At 35.4% G+C, this 12501-nt stretch overlaps 1 protein-coding gene across 1 annotated transcript in view; it reads left to right on the top strand.

Moving 5' to 3' along the window:
- The window catches only part of IPO11 (importin 11), a 241840-nt gene that overhangs the window by 214141 nt on the left and 15198 nt on the right, over positions 1-12501 (top strand). The window contains exons 28-29 of the mRNA XM_066242532.1: positions 841-936; positions 5596-5680. Coding sequence (XP_066098629.1) covers positions 841-936; positions 5596-5680 — 181 coding nt within the window. The remainder of the gene's footprint in view (positions 1-840; positions 937-5595; positions 5681-12501) is intronic.

The following is a 12501-nucleotide window of genomic DNA, read 5'->3' as shown; positions in this document are numbered from 1 at the left end:
CAGGGAGGCAGCGAGACAGACTCCCACATGCGCCTGACCAGAAATTCATCTGGCAAGCCTACTAGGGGCGGTACTCTGCCCATCTGAGGCGTTGCTCCATTGCAACCAGAGCCATTCTAGTGCCTGAGGCGGAGGCCATGGAGCCATCCTCAGCGCCCAGGCCAACTTTGCTCCAGTGGAGCCTTGGCTGCAGGAGAGGAAGAGAGAGATAGAGAGAAAGGAGAGGCGGAAGGGTGGAGAAGCTGATAGGCGCTTCTCCTGTGTGCCCTGGCCTGGAATCAAACCCGGGACTTCCACATGCTGGGCCGACGCTCTACCGCTAAGCCAACTGGCCAGAGCCTATATATATGCTTTGGAAAGTGTTCAAGTATTTGCCATTTTTAAACTGAGTTATTTGTCTTTTTGTGTTTTCAGTTGTTTATGTATTCTGGATCCAAGTCTTTTATCAGACACATGTTTTACAATTTTTTTTCAAGTCTATGGTTTTTCTTTTCTTTTTCTTAATAGTATCTTTAGAAGAGTGGAGATTTTTAACGTTTTTTATATCTTTACTGTTTTAGTTATAAAATCCAGATATGACTGGTGTAATACATTCAAAAATATTAAAGCATCTCTTTCCTATCTTATCTACCCTTCTAGTATTTAAACACACCAATAATCTAGTGAGAGAAAATTTTAATATTATATGCAAGATAAAATTTCTGCTTTAAGAAATATACTTTTAAAGTTTCTTTTTTTTGTACTTTAGAACTAAAATTTCTCCTCATGTTTGAGAGGATAATTAGAAGAAAAAGAAACTGTTGGAACAGTTTAACCTGTTTGGGTCTTCTTTTATTCCAGTGTTATCCAAGATAAATTCTGTGGGATAATAAACATCTCAGTGGAGGGCCTACATGATGTCATGACAGAAGATCCTGAAACAAGAACTTATAAAGAGTAAGTGGATCATTTAATTTATTTTACTTGGACAATAGTTGGGGGGTATTTAATTATATCCTGCATGAGTTTTATTCATTATCACCATATAAAAACAGTATAGCAACTTTGTCTTCTATATAGCAATTTTGTCTTCTATAAAGAAAAAAATTTGTTTTTTTGCTTATAATATTATATTTATTGTTTGATATTGAGACTAGCTTTATTTTGTTATCATGAAATTCTGAATTGGGATTCTTTGGTCTAATTATCATTTCATGATTTGACATTAAGTTTAAAAAAATATCCAAGTGTATTTTAGCCTATGAATCCCTTCTTAAAGGCGTTTTGAGTATGTTCTGTTTTTCAACCAACAGTTTCCCCACCTTTCAGGCAAGTTACAGGGTAAAGGGATGGGTAAGCATCCTGTTTTTCGATTTGCCTAGTTTAAGCATCACAGGCACCTTTTAAGGTATTAGAGTCACATGGTACTGACAAGTTCCAGAGGATAGTTAAAATTATGTTATCAGGAATGATGATGATATCATATTTATATAACTATTAATTTGAAATTCTTTTAAAAATCAATCATTGTATCCTTTCGTAGTTAGTAGAATTGCCTCAACTTTCCTGTTATTATTACTGTTGATAAAGGGCGTGTTTCATATAATGATAAACAGGGCTTTATGGGATTCCGAACCACCTTGAGTTTTCCTCAATAGTGTATTGAGCCTGTTTTCCATCTATAGCAAATGGGAAAGATTGCTGTTTGAATCATATTTTGTTGAAAATATAGAAAGCAGATATATGTTGTTGAATCTTACTAAACATATATAAATAAAATAATATCTGGCATGGAACTTAACTTTTGAGAATGTAGGAGTTCAAATGAAGTAGAAACCTCAAACTTTTGTGATTACAAGCCATTTTTTTTTAAACAAATAACCCAGAGTGGAATTGCTGGATCATATGGTAGTTCTATTTCTAATTTTTTGAGAACGATAAAACCACCATACTGTTTTCTGTGGTGGTTGCACCAATTTACATTCTCATCAGCAGGCACACAGGTTTCCTTCCTCTACATCTTCACCGGCATTTGTTATTTCTTCTCTTTTTGATAATAGCCATTCTAATAAGCATGAGGTAATACCTCATTGTGGTTTTGATTTACCTTTCCCTAATTATTAGTGAGATTAAACATCTTTTCATGTACCTGTTGGTTGTTTGTATACATTCTTTGAAAAATGTCTATTTAGATCTTCTCATTAAAAATAATTTTTTTAAAATTTATTTTAGAGGGAGAAGGGAGAGAAGGGGTAAGAGGGGGAGGATGGAAAGAGAGAAACATCAATTTGTTGTTCCACTTATTTATGTATTCATTGGTTATTCTTGTATGTGCCCTGACCTGGGATCAAACCCGCAACCATAGCACACTGGGACATTGCTCCTAATTGAGCTACCTGGCCAGGGCTCCTCTGCTCACTTTTTAATTGGATTGTTTCTTTGGTTTTTCTTTTTTGACATTGAGTTGTATGAGTTCCTTATATATTTTGGATATTAGCCCCTTCTGAGATATATGATTTGCAAATATTTTCCCTCACTTAGTAAGTTGCCTTTCTGTTTTGTTGATGGTTTCCTTTGCTATGTAGAATCTTTTTAGTTTGCTATCATCCTCCTTGTTTATTTTTGCTTTTGTTGCCTTTGCTTTTAGAGTCAGATTCAAAAAATTATCACTAACAATGATGTCAAGGAGATTACCACCTATGTTTTCTTCTAGAAGTTTTATGGTTTTAGGTCTTACCTTCAAGTGTTTAATCCATTTGACTTAATTTTTTTTTTTTTTACTTTAAAATAAATATGTGCAGTGTGCATAGGGATTTGTTCATAGTTTTTTTTTATAGTCCGGCCCTCCAATGGTCTGAGGGACAGTGAACTGGCCCCCTGTGTAAAAAGTTTGGGGACCCCTGCTATATGTCATGGTGGACAAAAGCGTTGCCGCTCTAAGAAGTTCTGGCCGTGCAGTGGGTTAGGGATTGAACTCTTGCTGTTTTTCAGGATTTCTGATTTCAGTTTAAGGTTCTTACTGTTTGTTCCCAGCAGTGTGCACTGACTGGGTTATAGGCAGTTGTGCAGATTTTTTCTTTTTCTTTTTAACAGCAGAGCATAGGACACACAGGGCATTCATGTCTCCTGCAGGAGTGGACCTGAGCAAGTTCCTGGTGTCAACATCAGCCCTGAATCCTGAATTAAAAGTTATTTACACAGCTGAGTCAGGAATTGCCTTCCCTATACTTGCTACAAAATATTTGAAAAACCAAGCTTTCTTTGCCACAGTTTTGGTTAGGACCTTTGTCTCTGATTAATTACTGAATTCCACTCTTCTAAGCTAGGAAACAGTAAGGTTTGAGCACATCAACTTGATTTACTAGACACTATTCATTTCTTGTCTCCCTGGCACCAATGTTGAGGAAGTAGGAAGCTATATTTCTGTTACCTCTGCTATGGTGAAGAGCAGCGATGCAGATAATCAAAATAGAGGGACTGATATCTGTCCTGTCGGCACAAGGCTCTCGGTGGCAAGTTCCTCGTAGTGTAGCCGTAATGTTACTTGGAGCACAAAGTTGATTGTTACATAACACTTAGGGAACAATTTTTTTCCCATTTTCTGTTGCATGAGGTTTTAGAACTTTTCCTATATATTTCTGCATCGCTGATTCCAAATCTGAAATTCATTTTTTGGTGCATGCTCTAATTTATATGCAATTTTAATTTCTTTTTGTTACAGTTAATGCCATGCATTGATTTTTAAATTGGAGTTAAAGGGTAATGACTCTTGGATTGAACATAACCACAAGGCAATTAATGTTTTACAAACATCACTTTTACATAATTATAGTTGTTTTTAAATGTAAATAATTATTATCTGATAAAAATACCCTCTTACTTTGTTTTAAGATTGAATCATGGCTTTTTCGAGTAGGCGTAAATGTAAGAATAGTCCTGACACCTTCTGTTATATATGGGGCTGTTACACACTTCATTTCAAAGGCACAATATTTCATCATTTGTAACATGTGCATATATTGCCTATTTTCAAGTTCCCCTTGGTGATCAAGACAAGAATTGGGCTCCTCATATTGTGTTTCATAATAGTGAGAAAATGCTTCATGACTGGACAAAAGGAAAATGCAAAGGAATGCCTTTTGGTATTTCCATGGTTTGGCATGAACCTAAGGACCACAGCAGTGACTGTTATTTCTGTCTGATCCATACAAAGGGCATTGGCAAGAAAAAACGGCATATGATCACATATCCTAATACTCCTTCAGCAATACGATCTATCCCACACTCTGAGACACTCCCAGTTCCAGTTTTCAATGGTTTTATTTCTTCTAAGGATGAAGAAAGTGAACATGGTGATCAAGTGTATTTTGATAAGATGCATGAGGAAATGGTTGTAGAATCTGAAGGGTCTTCTTCTGATGCCAAACAGTCATTAACCCCTCATGCCAAGCAGTCATTAACCCTGCAGCAGTTTAGCCAACCCGAATTGAAGACTTAGTAAGAGATTTGGGCCTAACAAAGAAAGCAGCTGAGTTATTAGCCTCCAGGCTTCAAGAAAAGAATGCACTTCACCGGTCAGCTAAAGTATCCCATTCCAGGAGCGTGAACAAACTTTTGTGGACTTTTTTTCCACAAAAAAGTGGAAACACTTTGTTTACTGTCATGATCTCAGTAGTCTTCTCATCTAGCCAGCTAGATGTTACCACTTACAGTCCAACAGAATGGCGGCTATTTCTTGACAGCTCTAAACGATGGCAGACTAGTGCTGGAGCATCAGACGAGATTGTCCTCAACAAGTATACAAATACAAGAGCTACAAACGCGAATTTTTGCCTGAATAGAATTTAAATAAGTTCTGTGAAAATTTTATGATTAAAATAAGTGTTTTAATATGTTCTATTTCAAAATGTAGACAAATTCTGATGCAATCATATCTTTTAGTGTATTAGTGTATTTACTGCATTATATAAATTATATTTTCACAAAGATGATGCCCAAGAAGACATTCTACTTCATTATTTTGAAAATTTTACAATAAGATAAAAACCTAAAATCTTGAATTGCAAAATAACTATAGCTTACAGAGAAAAACTAATGTCAGATTTGAGATCAGCACACTCAAGTTAGGTAAGAATAAGTGTTTTTGTAGATGCAACAAAAATTTTGTTCCCCAGTGTAATTAGAAGTGTTTTAATGATGTTATACTTTAAATTATTGTGACTGTTATGAAACTTGTACTATAATAATCTACAGACAAATGAAGACTAGTGGTAAAAGTTATTAATCTTAAGTGTTTGTAAGTATTGATTAGAAAGATGTAAAGGGTACACATTGCTCTATGAAATGATACATGGTTTCAAGTTGCCAATAAATAAATATCTTCGAGTTTACTACTTTAAATGCTCAAGTAAAAGGCCATAAAATTTTTTGGTGTGGCCCTTTTTAAAGAGATATCTCTCTAATTATTATTATTATTTATACTTATACATATAATTTATTTAGCTATTTCTCATATTTTGGTTCAAAGAAGCATTAATGATCTCAGTGATTTGTGGGTTTGTTTTTAGCATGTTAAAAAATTAAAAATTTATTTAAAACATTGTTTTTAAACTGTAGCTGTATGTTGATGTCTCATCTTGAGGAACCAAAAGTAACAGAAGATGAAGAACCACCCACAGAACAGGATAAGAGGAAAAAAATGGTAAGTTACAAAAGTAGCTTCTAAAAATTTGGGAGAACCATATATCATCATATTCTTGTAGGCTTGAAAATCTCTGTTGGTCCATTTATTTATCTCTCCATCTATCCATCCATTCCTTGTTGCAAAATTAATGGAAGCTGAGTTTTGAAATTGGGAGTTTATTCCTGAAACAGATTAATTTTATTTCTTACATAAGAAATCAAGTTTAACTCTTGATATGAAATAATTGTTTTTTGTCTTGGCAGAACAGAGGGTTTATTCTTTTAGTTATAGAAAACATGTGACCCTCAAATCTTAAGTTGTAATGTTAATTATTCTTTGTTGAAGAGATATATTGAAGTTGCTTAATTCCAGGTTATTTCTTGGATCTTTTTAATGGACTTCTTCAAAGATAAATAAAAATGCCTTTATGAAAACCATTACTTTTCACTAGGAATCTGATAAGAAAAAAACCCCAAATAGGAAACTCCTAAGATATCTTTCCTTTAGAATTATTTATAATCTTAAATTTTAAAATACTTATTTTGACACATGAATATAAAATAAATATATAAGTAAATCTTCTCCCCCTTTTTTCTTGAAATCTGTAGTCACCTGGCCTCTCTGGTTATTTAACTTCATTATGCCTCTTTCCTCATTTGCAGGTGAGAAAAACAATATCTACCTCGGAGGTAGCATAATTAAATTAATATATACAATGTCACGGGATAATGCTGAGTGCCTAGTAATTATGGAAGTGTTAGCTATCATTGTTATTTGAGTCTGCTCATGATACTCACTACTTGAATTGCTCAGCATTATACCTGAAGGGCTGCCTCTTCACCATATAGCTCATACTGTGATGCCCTGACTGCCTTCTTATGAGCTGTGTTTAAGTTTGATCCATTTTACTTTGCTTTTATGCTAGAGATAATCTCCCTGGCAACCAGTGGACAGGAAAGGACAATATCCAAGAATTCATAAGATCTGAATCCTAGTCCTATTTGTTAATTGTGACCTTGAGCACGTCACTTTGTTTCTTGCGAGCTACTTCCTTATCTGAAAAATGAGGAGGGAATTGGATTAATGGATTCCTACAGTCTGTGAGCTGAAAAAGGATTTGGGTGTGTGTGTGTGTGTGTGTGTGTGTGTGTGTGTGAGAGCGAGAGAGAGAGAGAGAGAGAGAGAGAGAGAGAGAGAGAGAGAGCACTTTTAGTATCATTCCTTTCCTTCCCAAATATATAGTATTCTAGTGAAGTATTCGGTTGTGAGTGTGCCTGTGGGGTTATTTCTCCCATGAAATGAGACTGCTAATTGGTATCCTGAGTGCAAAGAAATTGCATGTATTTTTTTTTTTTTTTTTTGCTTGGAGTGATGAAGGCCTTTGGCATAACCTAACAGTTTGGCTTTCCTCTTCTCTCACCTCCTCTGTTTTTAAGCACTGATTCTATCATTGGTGTTATATAGTAACATTATTCTTCATAAGATCCTGAACTTGTAAGTAAATAATAGGTATTTTGCTTCCATTTTTGCACACTTTGTTAACATCAGTTAGTCAGGTAGATCTAGCCTTAGCAAATTAGCCTACCCAAATCTGTTGTTCATTATACAGAGTAGTAACATCATTCTAATTTTATTTTGAAGGTAAGTGAAATATTATCTCAGGAAAGTATAAGAATATAGTTTTAGAAGACACACTTAAAATTCCTTGATTCAGTTTTATCCTAAATTTTTTTGAAAGCTGATTATTTTATCATTATTGTTCCAATTATAGGTAATATTGATTTATAGAACAACCATTATCTTTTAAGTGACAGATTTCAAATATAATCAGTCATCACACTAGCTACTGTATTTCCCCATGTATAAGATGCACCTTTTTTGGAAAAATTTGGGGTCTAAAAATTGGGTGTGTCTTACACATTGGTTGTGGCATTTCAAAGGCCATAGATGGAACTGAGGACGAGGCAATATATGAAGACAGTGATTCATCATCAGACACAGATGAGGACAAGCTAATGGATGGGAGTTTTGACAGTGATGAGGAGCTGTATGAATTTTATGACAAATAAAACTTGAGTTCAGTAACTTTATGCAATACATTTTTTTTTCACATTTTGGGCCTCAAAATTAAGGTGTGTCTTATTCATGGGAGCGTCTTATACATGGGGAAATACAGTCGTTAATGTCACTTTTAATTGTCATTTCTACTAAGATTTCCAGTGCCTTAGCTTTATGACTTACATTTATGACTAATGCTCAGGTTATGTATTTTAATCTTGAATAAATCTAATTATGGATATAGGGCTAAATTTTCAATAACAAACAAAATTGGTTTCACTGTATCTTCAAGGTTACAAGTATAAATAATGGTTTTTTAGTAATTATATCATCATTTTTATATGGTGATATCTTTTAACATTAGAAATTTTTTTGAGAACTTTCCAGATGTTTCTTGGTTGTGATTTCAAAGGGAAGTGTTTGCTTAGAAATGATTATAAATGAATATTGAAAACAAAAAAACTAGCATCAAAAGATTTTTTGTTTTAAAATAAAATTGTTTATTTACTAGGAAGAAAAGTATAGCTGCTTGGTTCTGAGGTTAGGTAGTTGAAAGTTTGCTTTACTCCCTGTCATTGTTGCCTTAAGGTGGTCCCTGAAATGTGTGTGCATTTCAGTAGGTGCTCTGGTAGAAGATAGCAGTGGTGATTGTATGAGCCATGCTGAGAGGGAAGAATTAATAAAAACTACCCAAGAAAAGATACATATGGTAGAATTAGTGGAAAAGATAATTAAAACAGCTTTTATATTTGTGTTCCCTATGTTAGAAGCTAGAGGAAAGAGTGAGCATGGTTAAGTAGACACTTAGGAATTATTTTTAAAAGATTCACATCTGATTTCTAGAGATGAAAAACTACACTATCCCTCACATCATACATACTGTAGACAAGAAATGTTCATTTCCTGCAATATCATGTGGGGTTGATGTGTATTAGGTGTTCCAGAAGAAAATATTAATGAACTTGAAGACACAGCAATAGAAACTGTATAAAATAAAGCAGTTTTAAAGGAAGATAAAAAAAAAAGCTGTAGGATAGCATCAAGCAGCTTACTATGATATCTAAGTAATTGAAGTCCCCAAATGAGAAAAGGGTGAACAAAAGAAACATCTGAAGAAATAATGGTAAATTTTCCCCCCAATTTAATGAAAACTGTACTATTAACTAAGAGATCCAAAAAGCACAGGAAACAAAGCACACCATAATCACATTGCCACTTAAATCTAGTGTTAAAGAGACAATCTTGAGAGTAGTTGGGGAGGAAGGACTCACTATTGTATAGAGAGGAAAAGAGATAAAAATGACAGCAAACTTTTTTTTTTTCTTTGTATTTTTCTGAAGCTGGAAACGGGGATAGATAGTCAGACAGACTTCCGCATGTGCCCGACCGGGATCCACCTGGCACGCCCACCAGGGGGCGACGCTCTGCCCACCAGGGGGCGATACGCTGCCCCCTCCGGGGCGTCGCTCTGCCGCTAGCAGAGCCACTCTAGCGCCTGGGGCAGAGGCCAAGGAGCCATCCCCATCGCCCCGGCCATCTTTGCTCCAATGGAGCCTTGGCTGCAGGAGGGGAAGAGAGAGACAGAGAGGAAGGAGAGGGGGAGGGGTGGAGAAGCAGATGGGCGCTTCTCCTGTGTGCCCTGGCCGGGAATTGAACCCGGGACCTCCGCATGCCAGGCCGACACTCCACCACTAAGCCAACCGGTCAGGGCCAGACAGCAAACTTTTCATGAGAAGCAATGCAGACAAGCTGATCACAGAGCAGCATCTTTAGAATTTTGAAAGAAAGCACCGTTTACTTTATTTTTTCATTACTAGAATAATTTTTGGAATAAGTTTTTATTGTTGAAAATAAAAAATAGTTTTATTTAATTCCTACTTAATATGTCAAGTGTTCAAATTTTATTTTGATGACAATAGCAGATATCCATTTTTCTTCTGCTTTTTCTTTATTCAAGAACAATGAGTAATATTTTACAAGGTATTTACCTGTGCCATAACAGTATCCATAGGTGGCTCCTGAAAATCTATTATACAGTGTGTCCGTAAAGTCATGGTGCACTTTTGACCGGTCACAGGAAAGCAACAAAAGACGATTGAAATGTGAAATCTGCACCAAATAAAAGAAAAACCCTTCCAGTTTCTGTAGGATGATGTGGCAGCATGTGTGCATGCGCAGATGGTGACATAACACCATGTATATACAGCAGAGCAGCCCATAGCCATGCCAGTCAAGATGTGGACAGTACAGAGGAAAGTTCAGTGTGTTCATGGATCGCTAAATTTGAATCCGTGACCAAAGTGCAACGTGAATATCGGTGTGTTTATAACAAAGTGCCACCACATAGAAATAACATTACTCGGTGGGATAAGCAGTTGAAGGAAACTGGCAGTTTGGTGGAGAAACCCCATTCTGGTAGGCCATCAGTTAGTGACAAGTCTGTAGAGGCTATACGGGATAGCTACCTAAGGAGCCCTAAAAAAATCTGTGTGTGAGCCCACATCGAACTGCACTGAATAGGTATGAAACTGGGAGAGTTTTCCTTTTATTTGGTGCAGATTTCACATTTCTATCATCTTTTGTTGCTTTCCTGTGACCGGTCAAAAGTGCACCATGACTTTACAGACACACTGTACTACATGTTAGATTTACTTTATTTATAATATTACTGGATACTTTTTATGCTATTGTTTCAATGAAACTCCAGAAGTATAGGCTTGAATGCTTTATAGTCATTAACAAATGTATTCACAATTGTTACTTTATGGCTTGCCATCTGATTATTTTTCCCCCTTCAGAATTGCTGAAATGATTTCATTTTTTCTCCCTGCCTTGATACATAGTGATCTGCAAAGTCTGTAGATAGATCATAGGAAAAACTAGCCTATTCAGGAACTATCTTGTTAACGAGAAAATCATATCTAAATTGATTATTGTGAATATTTTAATTGATATCTTTGATATCTAATGAAATCATTGTAAAAGTTAATTTGTTTTTGTTCTTTTGCCTTCTAGAAATCTTTAAAACTTCTTAAATTTTAATATTAAGTAACAGTTTGAAAAATATTGATTATGAATTATTGCTTCTCATTTTACAAGCAGTTGTACTGTTAAAATATATCTATATCACTTAATTGTTGTCATTTATATGTTGGTTGTCACTTACATGTTTTCAGCCAAATCTGATTACCGTAAGGTCCATTTCATTAAAAATGTGTGCAAATCCTCACCCTCCTTTATTCTCTTAAAAGCAGTTTTCTGTTTACCCTTAGTCAGGTACCAAATAATCCTACCTGCTTCTCTTAACCTCCCACAACAGCAATAGAGTAGCATCTTCAAAACAAAGGAATTTTCTTTTGTGTTTATTCCATATACATTTTTGAATGCTTATCTTTTGCAAAGCATTGATGTTTATAATTAGTATTTCCTCTGTGAACTTGAGTATCTACCCACAGAACCTGTCTTCTGGTGTATGTTGATCAATGAGACATACTTATTTTTAAAAATCATTCAGTACTATTAGCCATGTTCTTAAAATGGGAGGGTTATTTGTTTTTATTTACACTTTGCTCAGATTCCACCTTCTTCTCTAAGTTCTGTTTACTACTGTTAATACACCCTTATCTTCATTTCTAAGTGATGCTGAAACATACAAAAGGCTGTCATAGCACACATAACTTTAACTACGGCTGATTTGTGTAAAAAGTAGCGAATATTTCCGGTTGTAGATTTAACATAACTTTCCTTATAAGCGAGACCTTCAAAATCAATGTTAAACTTCCCCAAATCTTAGAAATAGGCCATTACAGTAATTCAGCTCTTAGAACCTGCAGAATTGCAAGTGACATTAAAACAATCCCAGAGGACCAGAAGTAACGAATTGAAATAATCTAACTGAGGTGTAATAGACTCAAAATGATAACCTGGCAGCCTCCTGAGATAGCAGGTCTTTCTGTGATGGAGCTAAAATGTTAATCAAAAATAGTTTGAGATTCAGAGGTTATGATCTTTCACAGTGGGCTAGTAATAGTAATCAAAAGACACTGGAAAGGAAATTCTTTGAAAATTCCCTTGGAGCTAAATAAAGCAGCTTCTGAGTTTTTGTTTATAGATGAAATTTCAACCTAATTGCCTACTGACATTAGTATTATTCCTGAGTATTACAAAGCAGACATCCTCATTATTTCTTCATTATTTACTTGCATTGTTACTAAAATCCTTACTCAAGAAGAGTACAGTAACTTTGCCAGTGTTCATTTGGAAACTTTAGCATGTAGTGTTGATTCATTGTAAATAAAGTCTTCATGTTCATAGACGAAGAATATGGCCTTATTTGGGAGAACTTAATTTCAGCAATTTAGGTCACATTCCAGTGACTGTTACACTGTCTTCTTGGCAGTTTTTCCTACTTTCATTCCTGCTTTATTCTTTGCTTCTTTTTCCTCAATAAATTATTAATAATGCTAATTTTGTTTTTATAAGGAGAGCCTATCTTTTGAGAGAGGGGAAAGAAGTCTTTTCAAAGCATTGTTCAACATAAGAAAATTCCTATTTTGAAGGGATTTTTCATCCTGGGTTTGATTCCCAAACAGAGCACACAAGAGAAGCGACCATCTGCTTCTCTCCCCCCTTCATCTCTTACTCCTGCAACCAGTGACTCAATTGGTTCCAGCGTCACCCCAGGTGCTGAGGATTGCTTGGTTGATCTGAGTGCATCAGCCTCAGGCACTAAAAATAGCTTTGTTGATATAAGCATTGGCCCTAGACGGGGATGGCCAAGT

Source organism: Saccopteryx bilineata, chromosome 1 (assembly GCF_036850765.1).
Source record: "Saccopteryx bilineata isolate mSacBil1 chromosome 1, mSacBil1_pri_phased_curated, whole genome shotgun sequence".
NCBI lineage: Eukaryota > Metazoa > Chordata > Mammalia > Chiroptera > Emballonuridae > Saccopteryx > Saccopteryx bilineata.
The sequence above is the reverse complement of the archived record's forward strand: the minus strand, read 5'-3'. Positions and strand labels throughout refer to the sequence as shown.